At 45.5% G+C, this 23,152-nt stretch overlaps 1 protein-coding gene across 4 annotated transcripts; it reads left to right on the top strand.

Moving 5' to 3' along the window:
• Positions 1 to 2,652: 2,652 nt before the first annotated feature.
• Positions 2,653 to 22,359, top strand: ILDR1 (immunoglobulin-like domain containing receptor 1). Of its 4 annotated transcripts, none has more exons than XM_014546996.1 (7): positions 2,658 to 3,106; positions 4,437 to 4,586; positions 8,274 to 8,393; positions 8,667 to 8,813; positions 15,593 to 15,724; positions 15,944 to 16,717; positions 21,550 to 22,359. In XM_014546996.1, exons 1-7 carry the CDS (start codon positions 2,704 to 2,706, stop codon positions 21,567 to 21,569), a joined length of 1,746 nt encoding a protein of 581 aa, XP_014402482.1. In that variant the 5' UTR covers positions 2,658 to 2,703; the 3' UTR covers positions 21,570 to 22,359. The 4 variants fall into 4 exon arrangements, with proteins under 4 accessions (XP_014402483.1, XP_014402482.1, XP_014402480.1 ...); XM_014546994.1 differs by having other exon boundaries at positions 15,944 to 16,758; XM_014546995.1 differs by having other exon boundaries at positions 15,944 to 16,758; positions 19,449 to 22,359.
• Positions 22,360 to 23,152: the final 793 nt, after the last annotated feature.

Here is a 23,152-nt window from a genome sequence, read left to right as displayed (position 1 = left end):
ATGGCCAGGCAGAATGGCAAGAGCTGCTCAGGGGAAGAATCTTAAATCATATTCTCTTAGAGAATGAATGACCATAGACAAGTCACGTTTTCCAATTTCAGATTTGCTGTGTATGACGTGGGCCCAGCTCATCTCTTCCCAGAGGTCATATTTAGTGTGTAAAAGAAAATATCTGAAAGTGCTATGCAAATCTAGGGTCATGTGTAGACTGCAGATCAGTGTCTTCTCCCTATTCCAATCCATGTGTGCTGCTGTACAAAAGGAGCTCGTGTTAATAAATTCATTGTTGGAATCTTACTGTAGTTCCTTCTATTCATTAGGCTATGTTGTTGGGCAAAAGCTCCAAAATCTATTTCAGGTCAGTTCTGGGGAAAAAAAAACACACAACAAAACAGGGTGAAGGTGGAGAAACAAAAATAAAACAGCAGATTATGATAGAATTCATGTTAGGCATGAGATGCTGGTCACTGGCTCTTCTGTTGATTGTATTGATTTCCAGGAATCCTACAGCTGGTAGACAGCAGCTCTTTCCCCCCAAACTACAGAAGGCTTGTTTTCAAAATGATGTTCTTTTTCCATTCACAGCTGAATAAGGAAGTCATCTATCTTCCTGAAAACACCACTGTCACCCTATTACTCTTCTTCAGAAAAGCCTTCAGTGATTATCCATTAACTAGACATTGGAGTGTGATACTGACTTCACTCCGTCTCCCCACCTCCTGGTCACCACACCAGCACCACCTTATTTATCCCCTCTGCCTCCCATAAAGCCAGAGATGCCAGCTAGTTGGTTCCCTCCAGGTTCCCCAAGTAACTGCCCCTTCCTGCTAAGGGCCGTGCTCATCTTCCATCCTGAAATGGTGAGTTTCTCTGCCCTCTCTTTCTCACGTGTCATCTTTATCCTATCCGAGTCAGAGTCTCGCGTAAATCTTTTCCTTCATGAAGGTTTCGCCACCCAGAGGTCTCCCCTACACTTCTGCAGACCCTCTCTCCAGCTCAGCTGTCAGGGCACATCCTTATTTACAGCCCAACTCGGGAGATGACTCAGGTCTTATCTGGGGGCCAGAGCCTGTTCTGAGCAGCATTCTGTCGCCTCTCCATGGATATGCGAAAAGCAGGTGTGGGTGCCCATCATAAGCCTCAACAGACTATCTTTTGTGGGCTGTGTCCAGAAGGTGAGGTGCGACCCAGAACCATTGGCTTTGGCCACTGAGATAGGCCCACCCAGCTGCTCTGTAATGGGTGTCTATGTTTGTTTTGTTTGTGGGAGTAACTCAGTCAAAATAAAGGCAATTATACCTGAGAACTCCAGTTTGAAAGAGGGAGACTTATACACTGACACTAACATGGCAGTGTGTGTGCCAGGCACTGTGCCAAGCACCCGATGTGGATTATCTCATTGAATTCTTGCAAGGACCTGATACAGGTAGTACTATTATATGTAATCTCCACTTATAGTTGAGGAAGCACAAACTGAGTGAGAGTAAATAACTTGTCCAATGTCTAAGTATGTAGTAAAGTGATTTGAACAACATCATATCTGAGTCCAAAGCCTAGGTGGTTGCTGTTTTAAAATCTAGTCTGCACCAGTGTTTCTCAAAGTATGATGCCCAGAGCAGTAGCATCAGTGTCTCCTGGGAATTTATTAGAAATGTAAGTCCTGGGCCCCACCCAAGTCTTACTGAATCAGAAACTGCTGACATCAGTCTGGGCTGTCACAAGTCTTCCGGGCGGTGTATGCTCAAGTTTGAGTACTCTTGCTCTACACTAACCCTCCTATGAGAAGATGCCCTATAACCCAGCCTAGAACCCATATTGATATAGAAACATTACAAGATATCAATTATGTGTGGCCCTCTGACTGCCAGAGTCCCACCTGACATATCTGTGCCACCTGGCTCCTCATCAAGGCAGACCTGCAGTATGTCTGTGTATTGGAAAAGTAAGAGGAGGGAGTTTTTTAAAGTAAAACAAAAAGTGTTTAATTCCTTCAAGTCTTTCTTGATAAAATTTGGCACAGTCTGATTTTTGTTTCATTTGCTCGATGCTTATGTTGACCTGACCACTGGTTAATGTATTTTTGGTCATTTATTCCATCATTTATTCAACAAACATTTGTTGGTTGCCAAGGAGGTGACAGGCACAATATGAGGCACTTTTGTTTCAACAGTGAGTTAGAGACAAACCCAGTCGTCCTTCTCAGGGCCTACATAAACAGGCCATCACTACGAAGTGTGAAAAAGTGCTCCTTATGGTAAGATGAGGCACTTGGGGGAAACAGGGAGAGGCCCCTCTCCCAGATTTGTAGTCAGGGAAGGCTTCTGGAGGAGGTGAGGGTGCAGCTGAAGACCGAAGGAATAAATAGTAATTAGTCTAGTGAAGGGAGTGGAATGGTGGCCAGTGATATGGAAGAGTGCTGCAGCCGAGAGATCCACATGCAGGAAGACCTGCTGAAGACGGCAATCCTACCATGGCCGAAGCTCTGAGTGTAAGGTAGGGCGTGAAGGGAGATGAGGCAGGAGAGAAAGGCTGAAGACAGATGTGACCAGCCTTAGAGGCCTTGTAGAGGTTGAAATTTATCCTTAGGGAAATGAAGAGAAAATGATGTGAAGAAAATATATATTAGCAAGTTCACTCCAGTACAAATGTGGGCTTATTTTAATATAATTCTTTATTATTGTAGTGTATGTGTTATCACTATCGATGGACCATGAGCTCCTTGATCTTTTTCTTCGCCATCTTCCCTTTTGTCTGTGCAGTATCCACCCCACATTTTCCCGAGGCCAAGTAAGAACTCAGACTCCACCTGTGAGCTCCCAACCAGTCAGGCAGTGTGGTGGTTCATTTGCATGGCTTTTCTTTCCCACCAGCCGAAGTAGGTCACCTCCCAGAGATCTGGTCTCCCTTCAGCATTGTCTCCTGCTCTTGGCTGCAGGGTGTCTGTCCTTGTTGGTGACCGTCCAGCACACAGAGCGCTATGTCACCCTGTTTGCCTCTGTCATCCTCAAATGTGACTACACCACCTCTGCCCAGCTCCAGGACGTGGTCGTGACGTGGCGCTTCAAGTCCTTCTGCAAGGACCCCATCTTTGACTACTACTCTGCGTGTGAGTGTCCTCCCTCTCTGGCTCTGCCAGGGTCCCTTTGTGAAGTGTTGCCATTAGGGTGTAGGTAGGAATGACTTAGGATCACAAATCCTCATAAGTGAAAAGCCACAGAGGTCACTTATTCCAGCCCCCTCATTTTATAGTAAACGGAGCCCAAGCAGATAGAGTAACTAATTGAAGGTCACATACTGTTTTATTTATTTTAAAATGTATGTCCCACCTTGTTCTAAAAAGATTTAAGGCAGCCCAGACATTAAGAAAAAGGCAGAGCAAATTCTGCCTCCTAGTCTGAGCCAGCACGCTGAGATGAGGATGCAGATTTGCCTCTCATCACCCTGGTCTTAGAATGCTGACAAGAAAACTCCTGCACCTCCGGGATGCACGAGGAAGGGTCATTTGTGAACTTGTGCCCACTGCCAGATTCGATTCTGCAGCCCGCCTTCCTGGTGGACAGTCACTCCCCTGCTGACTAAACAGTGATACGGAGCTCACTGCCCCCAGGGAGTACACTTGTTGTTTGACATCTCTGAGATGCACAATTCCCCTATGTTTAGCCAAATCTGACCTCTAAGTGACAATTGGTTCTGCTGTCTGGAACCAAAGCTCTTCCTAGCTGCCCACCTCTGCCTCTCTCCAGGAACAAAGGAACCCAGATACCCACTGGCTCCCTTTAAATGGGATAATTAACCTTGTAGAAATTTTGGGAACAGAAGCAGACACCCTGTTGGAAGGAAGCAGATGAGCTCCCTAAGATGAAAAGAGGGGGAGGCATCAGCTTTACCTCTTTTAGTCCTACAAATGTCAATATGAACCCCAAAACCTGTCTGAGCCACCCATGGAGACTGATGCTGTCCCCAGAGACCCCTGTCTCTCTAAATTCAGGTATACTTTCGTGGGGGCGGTGGAGGGGATACTCTTAAAATGCCTGGGTTAAGTGGGGAGGTAGGGAAGATTAGGATAGTGGGCATTTGCCCCAGCAGATTTAACAGCTTTCAAACTTTGTATTGTAAGGGCCGGTGTATTATAAGGGAGCAGAGTCTGGGGCCGCTAAAAATGAGACACGGGAAGTTGGGATGGGAGTCAGTGGATGCATCCAGGACTTGATGGCCTATTGGGGGGATGCTGGAGTGTCAGGCTCAAAGTGTGGTTCATTGGTATCACTTGGGAGCTCATTAGAAATGCAGAATCTCTGCTTCTCACCCCAGACCCACAGAATCAGAATCTTCATGCGAACAAGATGCCCCGGGGACACAGAGGTTCATAGTGAGGGCACCTTTCTTCCTGGGAATTCCCCGTTGCTGTGTGACTTAGGCGTGTCCTCTCTCCACAGCATACCAGGCAGCTTTGTCCCTGGGCCAGGACCCTTCCAATGACTGCAATGACAGCCAGCGGGAGGTCCGCATCGTGGCCCAGAGGCGGGGGCAGAATGAACCTGTGCTGGGGGCGGATTACCGGCAGCGCAAGATCACCATCCAGAACCGTGAGTGGGTGCAGAGGTGCAGACACCAGGCTGAGTCATTGTGGGGGATTTCCCTTTTTCTCTGCTGCCTGATGATCTGCTTGCTCCCTGCCCTTGTTTGAGGAAAATGCCAGCTATGCTGGTACAGAATGTGCCACGACACTGGAAGTCACTTCCCTGGAAGCTGGTCTCTGGATGCGCTTTGGCTAATGGTGTAGGAGTGGATGGTTTCCTCTGTGTCCCTGAGATTCAGGGCTGAGGTGTGGACCAGGCTCCTTTGACCCTTCCATGAATTGCCCTCAGGGCCTGCTGGGACCCCAGGCTCCTGGGTTTCCCTCTGGCCGTGCCTGTTATACCCGTCTAAGGAAATAGAGCCTTCCAAGGAGATGCCCACCTTCAGACCAGCACCCTTCAGTGGTACAGAAAAGAACACTGGGCTTAGAATCCAAAACACCGGGCTGAGTGTCCCATTACTCCCACATGTTGGCTTAGTGACCGTGGCAGCTATGTTCTCTAGCTCCCGTTGCCTCATCTGCAAGATGGGCATAATGGGCTCTGTCTCCCCACACTGAAGTGAATATCAAATGTGATGTGTGAGAGTTAGGCTTAAAGCGTATCCTTTGCGGTGATTAGACTCAGGTGTGAGTTCCTTATAGGGCGTGTGAACTTGGGCAAGTCCCTTCAACATTTTTAGCCTCAATTTCTATAAAGTGAAACTTGCCACAGTACCTGGGGAGTTGTCAGGATCAAGGGAGATGATATGTATAAAGCACTTAGAAACAGAAAGTGTGTGCAGTGAACTTTAGTTATGATCACTCAGCATAACGTTGGGATGGTTGGGTTAGCACCCCACATTCCTATCTTATAATCCAGGATTGGTGTGATGGGTTATTGGCACAAAATTCAGAGCCTATTTTTGAGCTTTGTGTACTGTGTTAAGTAAACATTTGCTGGTTAAAAAGAAAAAAAAGGTGGGGGAAATACACCCAGCAGGCCACTCAGAATTCCCATAGCAACAACGTGAAGAAATCAGTTAATATTCTTTGACCATTTAAAGGTAGAGCATTTAAAGGGAGCCAGTTTAACAATTGCTTCCAACTTTGTTTCTAATACTTTGGCTGTAAAACTTATGTTTGATCCTTTGACATTCAACCTCTGGTTCCCCCAAGCCGTGTTCCGGGCTTTAGGGCACAACTGTACTTTTCCCGTCTTTAGGGGCATTCTCAAAGATTCGGGGTGGTTCCACTTTCTCCAGAGCTCGCAGAATTAGCTCTAATAAGTCTCTTTAATTAACAAGTCTCCTTTAAAGTTTTTGAAGGTCAAATGAAAGTCCCCAAAGGTGATAGTCCCTGCTTTTCTGTCTCTTTTTTTTCCTAATTTTGAGCAGTGCGGTCTGCTACCTCCATTCCCAAACAGCCACACTGGGTCAGACTCTGCTCTTTCTTACTCTCATGGGAAAGTGGCATTTCCCCTTGGTTTTATTTCTACCTTCAAGCTTGTGACATCTGGAGCCTTGTTTTCTGATACTTTTATGCTCGTGTCTGCATCATTTGTGATGAACCTGTCAAAATAGTTCTTGAATCATTTAAAATGCTAACATACTTGAATGCCCTCATTACTCTGACATCCCTAAAATAATCTTTATGTCTCTAATAAAAATTGGGGAAGATTTATAATACACATTAACCTCTGAGGGGGAATTTCCCCCAAAGCATTTTCACCATTCTTCCAAGTCTGTGGTAAGCTTGTTTCTAGGAAAGGTAGTGGGTTTGGAAAATTATGAGTAGGAAAATAATCATAGGGATTGACGTAGAAAGAGAAGGAAACAGAAGTCAAAGTTAGCTCCAATAGTGGGTGACCTTACATTTTTGTTTCATTTCCTCAATAAATATTTCTTGACAAACATATAAGAAAGAATTGCAGATATACAAATGGTTTCTAGACTTACTGTGGTGATCATTTCATATGTATATAAATGTTGAATGACTATGTCATACACCTGAAATTATTACAATATTGTATGCCAACTATAATTTAAAAAAAAGAATTGCAGATATGACTGTCAACTAAGCAGGAGCAAATCTGTAAAGTAAGGTCTTTAAGAATTTGAAGATGTCCTCTGGCACTTACTGTGGCTAAAATAATGGAGTCTTGGAGGCTGCCCTGATGCTCCGACTAGACTTTAAGCCCTTTTAGGACAGAGATGGGTCTTATTCCTCTTCACATCTCCCGCATTTCCTCTTGAAATCGTCCACACAGTGTCTAACATAGTGCTGAACCCATAAAAGGTCTTAGTGAGTCTGTGTTGCATTTGCTAATCTTGAACATCCCATTCATCTATCTTAGTGGGGGAGCACAGTGCTTGGTGTTCCTGATAACTGAAATTATTATTTTTTTAGTAACATTTACTCCTAAAACAATGGCATTTCATCCTTGCCTATTCAGGTTTATCTCATAACCTATTCCTTTAAGATCCAGAGATATCTGTTCACAGCTAGCAAGTGAACCAGGCTATGGCATTGTCTACCTAGTTTGGAGAGGATATGAGAACTTGGTGGTTAAGAGCACCAATAGTGAAGCAGAGAGACAGGGTTTGAACCTACCTCTGCTAAGCATTAGCTCTCTGTTATTAAGCCGGTTTCTTGGCCTCCTGGAAAAGGCTAAGGCCTGCTAAGCCTCTCGGTTTCTTCATCTGAAATGCAGCTAATAATGGTACCCACATATCAGGATTACAGTTGTGAATATGCAAAAGCCCCAAGTATTAGTGACTTAAACAATAAAGTTTATTTCTTCTCTTATATAAATTTGAAAGTCTATGGAACTAGTGTAGTAGTGGCTCTCTTCCATTAAGTCCTCAGGGCCCCAAGCTCCTTCCAACCCACCAAGAATATCATCATCGTCCTCATAGTCCAAGATGGCAGCCATCATATTTGCTTTCCAGATAACAGAGTAGAAGAAGAAATAAAGAACAACCCTGGCCAGTGTGGGTCAGTGGTTAGAGGGTCATTCCATGCACCAAAGGGTCACAAGTTCAGTTCCTGGTCAGGTTGTGGGTTCAATCCCCAGTCAAGCGCATATGTGAGGCAACCAATCAATGTTTCTCTCTCTCTCCTTCTCCATTACTCACTCGCTCTACAATCAATGGAAAAAAACAACAACACACATATCTTCAAGTAAGGATAAAAAAAAAAAAAGAGGAAATGAAGACAAAAGGGTAAAGGTGTCCCCAGACTGTTTTTAAGAAAGTTCTTGAGTTATGATGTAACACTTCTGCTTACACTCTATCCGCCCTGAGTCATATGTCCATGTCCGTCTGTAAGAGAGAATGAGAAATACTGACTTTATTCTGGATGACCTCATACATGACCAAAAATTCTATGACTCTGAGAGAAAGGGGGAATAGACTCTGGGAGACAAGTGGTAATCTCTACCTCACCCACTTGGAGAGTTGTAGTGGGAATTAAATGAGGTGATCTATACAAAACCCTTTCAAAATACCTCATAGGGCTCAATGACTGGTCAGTTCTACCTCCATTATACTGTTTGGAGAAAGAGGAGGGTCTCAATAAAGGAATTGAGGCCTTTCTCTGAACTATGAGGGGTCCACTTAAGATGTAGAAGGACAGTGCTAGGGTCTTGAATCTACAATAGGTCAGAAAGCATTTCCCTCTCTTTCAATCAGTGCACATTCTTCCTCCTTTCTTGCAGGAGCAGATCTGGTGATTAATGAAGTGATGTGGTGGGACCATGGAGTGTATTACTGCGCGATTGAGGCTCCAGGGGACACATCAGGTGACCCAGATAAGGAGGTGAAACTCATTGTCCTGCGTAAGTACTGCGGGAACTTTTTATTTATCTGCCCCACCATGACACTTTTTTCATACAGGGGAAAAAAAAAAAAAAAACAGAAACAAGCAAGGCCAGGTTGTTATTTTTGGATTGCCAACCTCTGAAGTTCTCTTACCAAAGCTAACCTTTTTTTTTTTCATTATATTGTTCAACCTTAATCTGTAGGTTGAGAGCTGTATTTGTTAGACCTCTAGGCTATTAGAACTGCCCCTGTATATTTAGTGTGACCCCTGCTTGGCTTCTCCCTTGCAGACTGGCTGACGGTGATCTTCATCATTCTGGGAGCCCTCCTCCTGCTCCTGCTGATTGGAGTGTGCTGGTGCCAGTGCTGTCCCCAATATTGCTGCTGCTACATCCGCTGCCCCTGCTGTCCCACCCGCTGCTGCTGCCCTGAGGAAGGTGAGAGGGGATGGACAAGCAGTGGGATGGCTTGCTGCTGGAGCCTGGTGCCCCAAACAGGTCAACTTCAAAACCATAGGCTCTTCCAGGTTCTCCTCCACAACTTTCTCCCATCACAGGCTCGGGGGTCTTTGGCCTCAGCCCAGAAAATGATCCTTGGGCAAGCTACAGAGTCAAGTGAGAGGACTTTCTTCCTGTCCTCATTTTAGCCTGCCTACGGCCTTCTTCAAATGGCTCTGCCTACTGAGAGCATTTCCTCCGTGGCTCTGTTATACCTGTGCTCCACTATTTGCTCTTAGCACTGACCTTGCTTAACATGAGGTCGCTGGAGAGAATTGTTTAAATGTAGCAGTGAGAGAGGAGGCCACTCCTTAGAGATGACTTGAAAAGAGTAGATCTGAGGAAAGAGGTGTTAGAGCAGTGGTTCTCAAACTTCAGCATCACCTCGAGGGCTTGTTAAAGCTTAATTGCTAGCCCTCACTGCCAGAGTTTTTTTATTTAATTGGTTTGGAGTGGGCCTGAGAATTTGCATTTCTCAAAAGTTCCCAGGTGATGTGATGCTCCTGGGCTAGAGCCACACTTTTAGAATTTCTGTGTTAAAGGAAGGGAAGAGGGAGCAGAAGAAGATCTTGCTTTCTTTGGGCTGACATTTGACTTTTTAAAACAGAATTATGGCCCTAACTGGTTTGGCTCAGTGGATAGAGCGTCAGTCTGCGGACAAAAGGTCCCAGGTTCGATTCCGGTGAAGGGCATGTACCTTGGTTGTGGGCACATCCCCAGTAGGAGGTGTGTAGGAGACAGCTGATCGATGTTTCTCTCTCATCGATGTTTCTAACTCTCTATCCCTCTCCCTTCCTCTCTGTAAAAAACCAATAAAATATATTAAAAAAAATAAAAAAATAAAACAGAATTATGACATGCCCTAAACAATTTGGCTACGGAATGCATGGTGAAGATAAAAGAAAAATAAATTATTCTACAATGATCTTTTCTTAGTAACTAGCTAGAATGGAATCAACTTCTTTAAATGGAAGTGGTATTTGTGTTTTAAAATAATATATCCTATTCCTGGTGATATCAGTAAAGTATTACATTTCTGAGGAAATTCCAGAAATTTTGGAATATGTAAAGACTAAGCACCCAGAGATAACCACTCTTATCCTTTTGGTCCATTTGAAAGGGAATTTTTTTTAAGGAATTGCTTCTTAAGATGGAAACAAAACTTAATCTACAATGTTGAGGTCAATGCTCTGAGTCTGGTTTCGAGGTTGATGTCTTACAGGAAAAGAGAACTAACCTTTATTGGCTGTTTGCTTTGTGTAGGCCCTTTGTACATATTTCCCCATTGAATCTTCACAACCCTAGAAGGCCAGTATCATCACTTTTGACAGATGAGGGGACTGAAGGTCAGAGAAGTCACACACATAGTGAGTAGCAGTGGTAGTACAGTGCTGTATCCATGTTCATCTGACTCACGAGAGCCTGAATTTCCCACCATGGAGAGACACCATGGAGAAGTCACTGTCACTGACATATTAATATGCAGGAAAAGATGAGAAAAACCCTCTCAAGGTGTCTTCTTAGCATCCCTAGGTCAGTGGGACACTCAAAATAAGCAGGACTGGGGAGAAACCCAGCATAAATGATAAATGTATCCACTGTCGGCTAATAAACAGGTTCTGGGGGAGAAGAGTTCCTCCTAAGTGGTTAGAGTTCATTTAGAAGAACTCGTAAAGTCAAGAAATGCAGGCCACAAGTAAAGGTCCCTAAACTTGAGCAGATGAGGTAAGTTCCGAAGTGAGTCACTAGGGCAGACTGTCCTGCGAAGTTTGGTGATGAGAGGAGATTATATGGAGGGGTCAGAAGTTGTTAAAGCTTTTGGATAGAGAAGGGTGTGTGTATGTGTGTGTATGACTATTTTTTGCTTGTTTTTAGAATGGGTAACCCTAAGCATATTTGTAGGCAAAGAACCAAGGCCTATGGAAAATAAGTAAAGTAAGATGATCAGTGAGGAGTGATGGAGCCAATGGGAGTGACACCAGGCTTACAGTGAAATGACTGCCTTTAGGAAAGACAGCCTGACCTCTGAAGAGAGAGAGGAAGTCATTATGATATGGACAATGATTAAAGTATAAGGGAGGAAGCTGGGAGAGCTCATATGTAGCAAGTAAAAATTCTAGACATGGCAGAGAGCTTCAAGAATGATGCCAGTGGTTCTTGAACTTCTCTGACCACAGCCAGTCTCCCCATCCTGCTCCTACTTTCTAGTGAGAGTTACTAGAGAACCAGAGAGGGAAAATATTAAAATGACACCACATTTCAGTAACTTGATAATTCATTCCGTACCAGTAAAGAACCCACAGTAGAACTTAAAGGTGAAAGCTATTGAAAGTGAACTTTATTTTTTCTGGGAGAACTGGAGAAACAAGTTTCATCTCTAGATGGTTTACTAACCCTCCTCCCCACAGAACCTCTGGGCACACCCAGCAGTAGGCCACAGGCCACAGTGGGAATCTCTGCTCTATGCCGTGCACCTCCTCACGGGTGAGGGATGTGAGGCCTGGTGAGACTTTTTCACAAGTACACAGTTTGTTAGTGGCAGAGCCTGGACTAGAACTAGGTCTCTTGGTTCATTGCCCAGGGTGGTTCCTCTTCCTCAACAAAGATGATGCCATCGGCTAAAAGTTCATGAGGAGGGGAAGGCATGAGACCTGGGGTATGTTTAAACTGCTGCTCTACAGGAGGGAAGCCAGGTCTATATATTAGTCAGGGAAAGTTAGGTTGGGAGGAAGGCTCTTTGAGGTCAGTTGCCTCACAATGCCGTCAGCTCTGGCAGTGTGGAGCTAGGATGCATGTGCTGGTGGTTCCCTAAAGCTGAGATGGTAAGAGTTCAAAGAGTGTGGGATTCTAGAAAGCTCCTGAGGATGTTACCAAAATGACTGGCCAGTCAAGTCATAGTGGACTGGTAGTATGGGAAAAAGTGAAAGGACTCTGTGATCATGGGTCAAAAGAGGGCAAAGAACAAGTTCTGGGAGAGTGGAGGGGATTGGTAAGGAACGGTAAGCAGTTACAAGCAAGTGCAGTTGGAGATCCTCATTAGGTGAGCAGCAGACCGGTAACTGAGTGCAGTTATAAGCAAGTCATTGATGCCCACTGACGATGCTGGCTGCAGAGGACAAGAAGCGTAGGTCTCTGGAGGAGGGGGAAGTGTTGAGGGTCATTCTATCAGGAAGGAGACATCTTAAAGATGGCACCCCGATGCCCACTGACGATGCTGGCTGCAGAGGACAAGAAGCATAGGTCTCTGGAGGAGGGGGAAGTGTTGAGGGTCATTTCTATCAGGAAGGAGACATCTTAAAGATGGCACCCCAGGTTTTCCTCAGAAAGGAAGGTGAACGTGCCTTTGGTGGTGTAGTTTCCCAGTATGTACATTTGTCTCTGATGAGATGTAAGGCAAAAGAAGCAACTTATAACAATTTATTAAAACAATGAGAGCCACTATCTGTCAATGATCATACATTAGGCACTTCATGTGAATATCTCATTTAACCTCAATAATCTTGTGAAATAGATACTATTCCCATCTCACAGATGAGGAGACTTGGCTCAGACCCTCTAAAACAGGGGTCCTCAAACTACGGCCCGCGGGCCACATGCGGCCCGCGGAAAACATTTATCCGGCCCGCCAGGTGTTTCTGCCGCCGCTGCCTGTCCTGCTTTGCAGCCGACTCGTCCCAGACCCGCAGTGTGCATGTGTGGAATGTCTGAGGGACAGTGAACTGGCCCCCTGTTTAAAAAGTTTGAGGACCTCTGCTCTAACCCCACTCAGAATCACACAGCCGGTACGTGCTGGGATTCCAGTTGAAGTCCATCTGACCCTCAAAGCCCATATTTAAGGAAACATATCTCCGAGGATCATATTTCTCGAAAGATTGTTGAGGATCCTCAGTAGTCAACTCTGATTTGACTCCCAGCATTAGAATAAAGAAGCTCGTTGAAAACACAGATTTTCTTGCCTTGCATTAGACTGAGGGAGGGTTTGTGGGGATTCAGGAGTCTGTATTTTTAACCAGTTCATTAAAGGTGACCAGGGCAGACTTTCCTCCATTGAGTTTCAGAGATAACTTTCTAGGAGACTTTTGAAGCTTTGCTGCTTTCTCCGTGTTTCTTATTTTACTAGAGGCCCGGTGCACGAAATTCGCGCACTTGCCGGGGGGTGTCCCTCAGCCCCGCCTGCACCCTCTCCCGTCTGGGACCCCTTGGGGGATGTCCGATTGCCGGGCCCACAGGTATCTGGCCTAAACCAGCAGTTGGATATCCCTCTCACAATCTAGGACTGCTGGCTCCCAACCACTCACCTGCCTGCCAGCCTGATCACCCTCTAACCACTCCCCTGCCAGCCTGATCGACACCTAACTGCTCCCCTGCCTGCCCAATCGTCCCCAACTGCCCTCCCCTGCCAGCCATCTTGTGACGACACAGGGGACGGCCATCTTATGTGAGGGTGTGATGATAAATTTGCATATTACCTCTTTATTATATAGAATTGCCTGTCTGATTCCTCATTAGGTGAGCAGCAGAAAACCCTCATAGTATAGACATCCCCATGGGGCTGTTTCCAGGAACAGGATGGCAAGGGAGAAGCTCAGAGGCTGTGTTTCCCATTCGCATCTCATTAGTTCCAGCGCATCAGGGAAGGGAGGAACCCTGAGGAAAAGGCGGTAGCAGCTAAGAAGGGAGCAGGTAGATGAATCTCTAGAGAATGTAAACATTTGATGGGAAAGCTCATGGAGGATCTGGAATGATCTCTAGGGAGTTATCTATGCAGGGGGTTCCATGAACTTAAAAAGTCCTTTGGAGAGCAAGGAGTAAGCCTAACTCTCCCTTTGCCTCCTATGAAATTGGGGGCATGGGGGAAGGAAGTGGCCAAAAGCGGGGAGCGGTATTATTTAGAGGAATCCAGGAGTCAATTAGAGGGTGGGGTGGTATATAGGGTTGTTCCCAATGGAATTAGATGTCCCTGGGCCTTGGAGGCAGAGACTAGTCTGGAGTGGGTTTTGAAAGTTGTGGAGCTGAGTTGGAGAAAAATAAAGTGGGGAGTTACTGCTGGGGAAGGGTTTTTTTGTTTGTTTCACAGAAATAAAGGAGTCTAGGGACTCAGTGGTTTGGCAGAAAGACTACAGGCTTGGGTGTCAGACACAGGGTCACACTCTGTCTCTGCCAGTCACCCACTGTTGGACTGTGAGCTAGGGAGGTAACCTCTGGGACCCCAACTTCCTCATCTGATCCCACATTGACGATTTCTCTGAGAAAAAAAATTCTCTGTGGACTAGTTAGCTTATGTAAAGTGGCAGGGCATTGTGTGTGCTGATGGTGGCTCTTGTAGGGAGCTGGGAGAGGCATCTGTTAGCAAAAAGGAGAGGAAAGTGCTGGGCTTATGGACTTGTCTTTGGAGGGTCCGGAGTGCTGTCTGTTGGCTTGAAAGTGTGGCAACTGGGTGAGTTGCTATTAGTTTGCATCTGATTTCCTCCAGGCTGGGCTATGACTCACCATTAGGGCTGGAGCTCCAGACATTTTGGGGGGCTCTGCTGCAACCACATCCTGTTGTGCTGGAAGTTTATTTTACACTGGAGCCACTGGGTAGCTGTCCAGGTGGCCCCTTAACTGCTGGCCTCAACAAATCACCCACCCTGTGCAGCTGGGTCCAGAAGGCCTGCCTTCTCTTCCCTCCTCCTGTGGCAGGAGGAAGCCTCAGGAGAGCCTGCTGCTTGGGGTGAGGGGGTGAGGTGACACAGGGCTTGGGGAACCAAGAGGAGGTGAGAGTGCTGCTGGGAGCCTGGGGCAGGCAGTTCCTTCACTCAAACACACAAGTACATTTTCTACATGCGTGGATGGACAGGGACTTTGGGAGATGTGGCACTCGTCAAAATTACCTCAAAATAGAAATTCATGAGCAAAACCAACTACATGCTTTTGTTTTTAACATACACTCATTGTGGGTTAGCTGCACCTTGGGGACTGGAATGACATTTCCATGGATCCCTTGTGCTGCTTTTTTATGTTCTTTTCTTTGCCCTGAAAGGAAATGGTATTTCCCTTCTCCCTTCTCTGCCTCCACCCCACCTCTGAGAGATTCTCCCTGCTTGGGGAAAACCTCAACACTTAGCAAAGTGAGGAGAAGAGTACAGAAGGTCCACTGGATCCACTCCAGCTTTTTGCGTTCTCTTGCCTTCCTCCCACTGGTTTTCTCCAACCAGGGCTGGCGTACTAGCTAGAAAGATTCTTTACCAGTAATTCTGCCCATTGACCTCAGCATCTACGTCCTTCTCTTTTTCCACTCTGAGCAGGCAGCTCTGAGCTTCCCTGGCCGCCCCTGACTCATAGCCTCCTCTAAACTGTTTGCATGTGTACCTTCTATATTTGGCCTGTGACTGACGGCCTTGTTGGCTTGTGGCCTGAGATTTCACTGCCTGCTTATTACCCATGTATATCCCTGCACATTATAGTTGACCTTGGGAATGGGCAGGGTGATGAAATGTTTCTGAGACTAGGAAGTCAATTTTAAGGGTATAATCCTGGGGTGTGGGATTCCTACTCTTGCCTATGGAATTTATTCCCAGTTCCTCTCTTACCTCTTACTCCCATGCAAGATAGGTCATAGTGAACTTTGAGGAGAGAAACTGGCCTCTTGGCAAGGCCACTTAGATGGAGAGAAGTGAAGTGGGAGGTGTGGGCCTTTCCCTGGCTGAGGGTCTGCATTTCTCCTTTTTCCCCTGCAGCCCTGGCCCGCCACCGCTACATGAAGCAGGCTCAGGCCCTAGGCCCTCAGATGATGGAAAAACCCCTATACTGGGGGGCGGACAGGAGCTCTCAGTTTTCATCTTATCCAATGAACCAGCTGCTTCAGCGAGGTAAACTTTGCCAGAGACTTAGGGTGGGAGAGGGAAGAGGGCAAGAGTAGGAGCACGGGCTACCTCAGGGCTTTCCTGACCAATATGGTGGGTATCTTTATGACTGAGGATGGGAGGGGATGCATGCAAACTAAATAATGTGGCATGTTGGTGCCCTGATTCTGAGGAGCATTCTGTGAGCCAGCTTTTCTGCATGTTCTTATCCTTGTTTCCATACAGATTTGTCCCTGCGATCCAGCCTCCCACAAATGCCAATGACCCAGCCCACCAATCACCCTCCCATCACTAACGGCGTCCTAGAGTATTTGGAGAAAGAGCTGCGGAACCTCAACCCAGCCCAGCCCCTACCCCCTAACCTCAAAGCCATATCTGGCCAACCCTGCAGTATGCTGTCCTCCTTGGGCTCTGAGGTCGTGGAACGCAGAATCATCCGCCTGCCCCCACTGAGAGACCTGCCATCTTCTCTGATGACCAGCAACTCCTCCCACCAGCATTGGCTCGCTCCAATTCCCCCTGGAGCCTGGGATCTGAGGGAGGAGAGGAGGCAGCACCACCACTCTGGTTTCCACCAGGAGCTGCAGGACCGGCAGCCTCGGCGCTGGGCGTTGGAAGGAAGGGAGCTGGACCAGCTTCGGAGTGGAAGGCACCGCAGCTCCAGGCCGAACACATCATCCAGGCCCTGGTCAGACAGGGATAGCCTCAGCGATGTCCCTTCGTCCAGTGAGGACCGCTGGCGGTTCACGCACCTGCCTCTCAGGAGCCGCTACCCAGACAGACCCCACAGGCCCAGCCCCCGGGAGAGCGTGCACAGGCACCAGAGGCGCAGGCCCCGCAGCTACTCCCCTCCCCTGCCCTCAGGCCTCAGTTCTTGGAGCTCGGAGGAGGAGAAGGAGAGGCAACCCCGGAACTGGGGGGCCCACCGACGCCGCTCCCACTCCCCAAACTGGCCTGAGGAGAAGCCGCCCAGCTACCGCTCACTGGATGTCATCCCAGGCAAGAATGGCAGGAAAAAAGGGAATGTGGAGAGGCGCTCGGTGAGCCTGGGGCATCCTGCTGAGGGTAGGGCATGGGCAGAAAGGACCCTTCAGCCAGGCTTGGCCACACCTGACACAGGCCACCGCTGAGGGTACCTCTTCCCTGTTTTGCACGGCGAGCCCTGTGGGCTCGGTGAGACACCTCTTATAAGCTAGAAGGGACCTAGTGAGTCCCGAGGGTGGGGGAGGTGCTGGATGTTTACAGAGGGCTTTCTCACCCTCAGGTCCCCCCATTTCACAGGTGAGGAAGTGAGGCTCAGAATCATTAAGCTCCAAGTGAGTAGTGGGGCTAGGACTTGAACACTGGTCTTGATGGCTAAGGCTTTTACTTCCTGTCACAGCTGCTTTGCTTTACTTAGCAACTGTATTTCCATACCCCAAATTAGAACACCTGGCCCGACAGAGGATGTATGTGCCACTCTGGGTGCCTCACGTCAGTGTGTAAGACAGTGTTGTGGTCAAGGAGAGGCCTCTGAGCCTTCCCCTGCCACCTTCCTGGGAAAGGACCATTGGACAGATTTGGAGATATATATATACATATACACACTTTAGAATTCAGAGAACAGGCAGGGTTGCCACGAGGTATGAGGGAGCTTTCCAGCCTAAAAGGGATACAAAGGGATTGATGTAGGCCTTTTGGGGCGTCTGAATAAGACCTTATATATACATACACACACACACACACACATATATATATATACATATACATATACACACTTTAGGATTCAGTGAACAGGCAGGGTTGCCACGAGGTATGAGGGAGCTTTCCAGCCTAAAAGGGATACAAAGGGATTGATGTAGGCCTTTTGGGGCGTCTGAATAAGACCTTTTTTTAAAAAAAAAAAAAAGTGACTTTGAAAACGTATTTTATAATTAATATTCCCAAATTGTGGTATTCTTTTAGTGTTGTTACTTTGCAAAGTTAAGCTGTCACTGCTCAAAAAATATTCCTGAACTCCCTTCAGAACTGACTTAGAAGCTACCCACAAAAATATATTTCTCTTTTGACCAGAATCTTTTCCTGTTTCAATTCTGTTGAGATAAAGGGATATGGAGTAAGCTCCGAGAGAAGTTGCCAGAGTAGAGGGCTATTACAGGAACAAGAGTTTTAGTCTCTCACACACACTGAAGGATTCAACTCTCACTTGGAAATGCATGTTCTGCTGTAATTGGTTTAAAATCCAGTCACATGCATGGAGTGTGCAAAGGAGCAGGCACCTTGCGAGAGCCACAGTGCTGGTCTTTCTAGGGGAGGACTTTGGTCAGAGAGTGAGGAAGGTAGCAAAGGCCTGCAGGCATTGCTGAAATAATCAGTGACAATTATGTCATACTCTCACAGATGTCCCATGAGAGAGGCAACGACCAGTAATAATGAAAATTAGTAGTATCCTAAGTGATACGGAGCTCTGGACATCTATGCTACATCTCTTTTCATCCTTATAACCCCCTGTGAGATTGGTACTACTGTCTTCATTTTACATTGGATACAACTCTTCCTTCCATGTTACTAGTAAGAAAATTACATCCTGAAAGAAAACACAGAGTGTGTTAGAGCTGGGACAACTGCTGTTACTTCAATTAGATAGTGACTAAACTGTCTCTCAACTTCATTTCAGCAAAGAAATGCAATTTCAGAGCCAGTTTTTGGCCCCAAATCCAAACCCCATTTTCTTTTAAGTATCTTCTTGTCTTTATTTTCTTCTCTTTAAGTGAAATTATGAGGTTTCTTGTAAGTTAGAGAAAGGTAAAAGAAATACCAATTATGTTCCAGATACTGGGGTAAGCCCTTTTCAATGCTTATTTCATACTAGAGGCCCGATGCATGAAATTCGTGCTAGGGGCTCGGCCTGCACGGCCCCAGCTGCCTCGCGGCCCTGCGACCCCGCTGCCCCCGCCTACTGGTCATTCCAGAAGGTCATTCTGGAAAGTACTTCAATTAGATAGTGACTAAACTGTCTCTCAACTTCCTTTCAGCAAAGAAATGCAATTTCAAAGTTTTTGGCCCCAAATCCAAACCCCATTTTTTTTAAGTATCTTATTGTCTTTATTTTCTTCTCTTTAAGTGAAATTATGAGGTTTCTTGTAAGTTAGAGAAAGGTAAAAGAAATACCAATTGTGTTCCAGATACTGGGGTAAGCCCTTTTCAATGCTTATTTCATACTAGAGGCCCGATGCACGAAATTCGTGCAAGGGGCTCGGCCTGCACGGCCCCAGCTGCCTCGCGGCCCTGCGACCCCGCTGCCCCCACCTACTGGTCATTCCAGAAGGTCATTCTGGAAAGTCATTCCAGAAGGTTGTTCCACCGTCCAGTCTAATTAACATATTAGCTCTTTATTATATAGGGCTAGAGGCCCAATGCACGAAATTCAAGCAAGAATAGGCCTTCCTTCCCCCGGCTGCCAGCACCGGCTTCCCTCTGGCACCCAGGACCCAGGCTTCCCTCACAGCCCCGGCTTCGTCCAGAAGGACTTCCAATCTAATTAGCATATTACACTGTTATTATTATAGATAATTCTTGAAAAGCTCTTTGAGGCTCAGTGAGATTAAGGAACATGTCCAAAGTCACACCATCAGTAGGGAGTGAAGCCAGAATTAGAACAGTCTCTGACTCTCAGACCTGTGCCCTTTTCAGTCATGTTGTGTGCGGCAGTCATGTTTTCTGATGATAATATTTCTTCATTTTCTGAAAGCTTCCTTTATCATCCAGATATACACACCAATAATCCAGATGTACCCCCAAGCAACCTATATTTTTTATTATGAACTTACCGGTGAGAGGCAGAGATTTCACGGAAGGTCATTTTAAAAGCCTTCATTGTTTTGGATGCCTCTGAGTTTATCTCCCAAAGAGCTATCACTTTACTTTAATCACCTCCCACTGTCCACTCATAGTCTGAATGATCAGAGGCCCAGGACCGAAACTTGATTTGGAAGATTGGTTGGTCTAAAGGGCACAGTGTTTTGAATGTAACTTGAATTTTGAATGCCTTTAGTGGGACCAAAGTCTGTTTCTTTTCTCCTCTGCTCAGTGGGGCTGGATGCTTTCCACACACCTCCCCGGCCTCTGAAGTCTTTGGAGCTTGCAGCTAACTTCAGAAGTTATAATACAATTGGGCCACTAGATGGTGATCTTTGATTATGTATAACGTGGAGGTTTGTTTACTCCTTGAGTTGATAAGATTTATTACTGTTTTTTCAAACCAAGCTTTCAACAGTTATCTTTCACCATAACTTTTTTACAAAATACTTATTAAAAATACTTCGTTAATATTTGGAGCAATATAAATTTTTAAAAATCTTTTGGTGCACATGGAATCTTCTCTCTCAAGAATAATGTGTAACAAGTAGATACCAACAGACAAGGGTTTTCATGTACATGATCACATGGGAATGCAAAACAGGTAAGAACCATTCTCTGCACAGTGTCCAAGAGAAAAGGGAAGTTCTGTTGAGGAATCTCCCACTTGACACCAGAACTAGGGCACTAGCTGAGATCTCGTTTTAGGTCTGCTGATCTTTTTACTCCACCAAAGGCTGCAACCTCAGAAATATGAGAAGCAACAGTGACACAGAGCTTTAAAACCCACTGGTTTCAGACTGAGTGGCCCCTAGGCTCTGGTCTCCTTCAAACTGATTATCATTCTTTTCTATCCACCCTATCAGAAAGCCACTTCCGGTTTGTTCCGAACTTGGCCTGTACGTACTCATTCTAAAACCTGTTCTAAGAGAAAACTAATGCATCCTTTCCTCTCTAAGCTAAACTCAAACTTTCTATAGAGAATCCAGGATTGTTTTTTTTTTGACTCTTTGACTTAATGAAAAAAAACACCACTTTTTTTAGAGCAGGATATTTCATCTTCTCCTTACAAGGAATGTCTATTCCTTGATAATGTCTAGATTTTTCTATAGCAAACCCTGGAAAAGTTCCCTTTGTGCCACTTTGTTGCTTTCCTTTGTGTCAGAGAGCATTCATCCCATAGCTTTTTAATTAGAAACCACGTGCCTAAAACTCACTTTTCTGACAAACTGGAAACACAAAATTTCTAAGAGTAGCAACATACATAAACAATGCATTTTGAACAATATATTTTGGGACAGATACCGTATCTTGCCATTTCAAATAAGATAAGAAAGGTAACATTCATGTACTACAGCTGTAAATACTCAAAACCTAGATAAAACAATCCCCTACCATACAAAGTTAGAGAAAGATGAGGAATGTAAACCATCGTCCTTGACCTTATAGAGCAAGTTGAAAAAGACAAAAGACCAAGAGAAGTTGTGTCTGAAGAAAAGCCGCTGAGTTTGGTCAGGAAGAGGTAATTAGTTGATCTTTGAAAAATAACTTCAGAGAAATACTAAAATATGAAGCTAAACTTTTTAGACAAGGGTTGAGAATAGTTCAGGAGTATATACATAAGAAAGGGAGACCGGGCCATGTCATCATGAACGAATGGGGGAGAGACTGATGAATGGAACAAGGTACCTTTTTTCTTCAGTCTAAGGGAGGCTTGAAGATGTTAAACATAAAAAAGGTAGAGTGAATGAGACTTCAAGAAATTTTCAGAAATTAAAGATGTTTGGGGAGGCTCAAGAGAGGTAGGAAAGAAGAGAAACCTAACCCAGGAAGAAAGTCTGGCTTCATGAAGAGTTACATATTTTTTGGATTCAGATCTGCTGTCCCAGCAGCCGCCACTCACCTAGATTTTCACCTAAATCAAAACCACCTTGTGTATTGTATGCATAGAAAACAAAACCCAGCTGAGTGGGTCTTTCTGTTCTATTCCTCAGGAGAAAGACAGCTCCCATAGTGGAAGGAGTGTGGTCATTTAGTCACCGGACGCGGCACTACTTCTGTGGTGACTCTCGGCTCCTGCACATCATCGGTATCACCTACACTTCCAGGTGACTTGGGAAGGACACTGCAAGTCTGTATCTTACAAATTTTGGCTTAAATTCTGAGAATCAAATAGAAGAATTTTAAAAGCAAGAGTTTTAGGAATTAATGACTTAGTTTCAGACTTGGTTCACACTCTCTGAATATTTAGACAGTCTCTGACTTGTAATGGGCCCAAGTGAGATGTGATTCCTCAAGAACTTAATTGCCTGAGCCCTCAACTAGGTTACACTACTCAGAACCATGGCCATTCTCAAAGTGAGAACTCAGGAATCTTTAAGAAAAAAGTCAAACGTTTCAGGAGCAGGAAATCTATGGAGTACAATAGGATAATTTCCATGGGCACTTCTCTCACTCTGTAGCATATCTAGAGGGTCCCTCCCGCCTTGCTGCCCCCGTGCCTGGTCCCAAGTGCCCATGAGGGCCCAGTAAGAGATGGCACAGGGAATACTCCCAACAGTGTGCTCTCTTATGAGCCATTTATTCCAAGTGTAGCAGAGAAGCAGTTTTGTACCAGCTTGTTTTCCTTTTGTTCATTTTATGTTTTTGCTTATATCTAATTTATATTTTTGTATATGGTATGTAGCCATTAAAATTGCTTTAAATGTTTCTTGGGAACAACAGAGTATATAAATAAGAAGGAAATAAAGATGTACTGGCGTGAGGATTCTGCCCCAAATAAATACCTACTTTGGTGCATTTGACTGGATTAAGCCTTCTTCCCGACTAAAGCTCAGAGAAGAGCCAGGCCAACCTGAGGAATTCTGGAGCCGCCTTTCTCCTGGCACCACTCAGTCTTCACAAGCAGAACCTTCCAGGCATGTTTTGCCACTCAGAACCCCCGAAGGAGGGGCTGCACCTTCTCTATAGTAAGCTCTACCACTCCCTCCTATTTTCCCCAAGACCCTTGGTGGCTTCATGAATCCATTTGTGCTTGATGTAGAGACCCTCCTTAAAAAGACTGGAAGGATATGGCCTGTGTGTGTGTGTGTGTGTGTGTGTGTGTGTGTTCCTCAACAGTATCTTTATGTGTATGGCTCCAAGCTCTATGTACATCCTATTGTGTGGACATAACCATCCCCCTCCCCCCAGTCTCGTTAATTATATGTTGGAAAAATAAGCTAAATGCCAGCTTCGGGCAAAGGTGTCTTTGGTATTTTTTATTTCCATAATGTAATTGAGTGTAAATTAGCAGAAAAAATTGAAATTTTAATAGGTAATAAATACATCAAATTCAGTAGATGAGGGACTTCTGTTCAGGGCAAGATGGCATAGATTTTTTTCCCTGCTCCTTCTTGCTTAGTACAGCTCTATAAATCCTGAAAGTGGCACAAGAAACAAGCAAAGGAAAACTCTGAATGGTGCTAAAAAGAAGACAAGCTGGTTTGGGAACTCAGGACCAGAAGAACAACACAAAGGCAGGTCATCTTGTGTCCCTTGATCAATAGAAGATGGCCACCCAAACTTGGCATTCTCTGACTTTCCATCTAGCAATAA

Source organism: Myotis brandtii, unplaced genomic scaffold, assembly GCF_000412655.1.
Source record: "Myotis brandtii unplaced genomic scaffold, ASM41265v1 scaffold46, whole genome shotgun sequence".
NCBI lineage: Eukaryota > Metazoa > Chordata > Mammalia > Chiroptera > Vespertilionidae > Myotis > Myotis brandtii.
The sequence above is the reverse complement of the archived record's forward strand: the minus strand, read 5'-3'. Positions and strand labels throughout refer to the sequence as shown.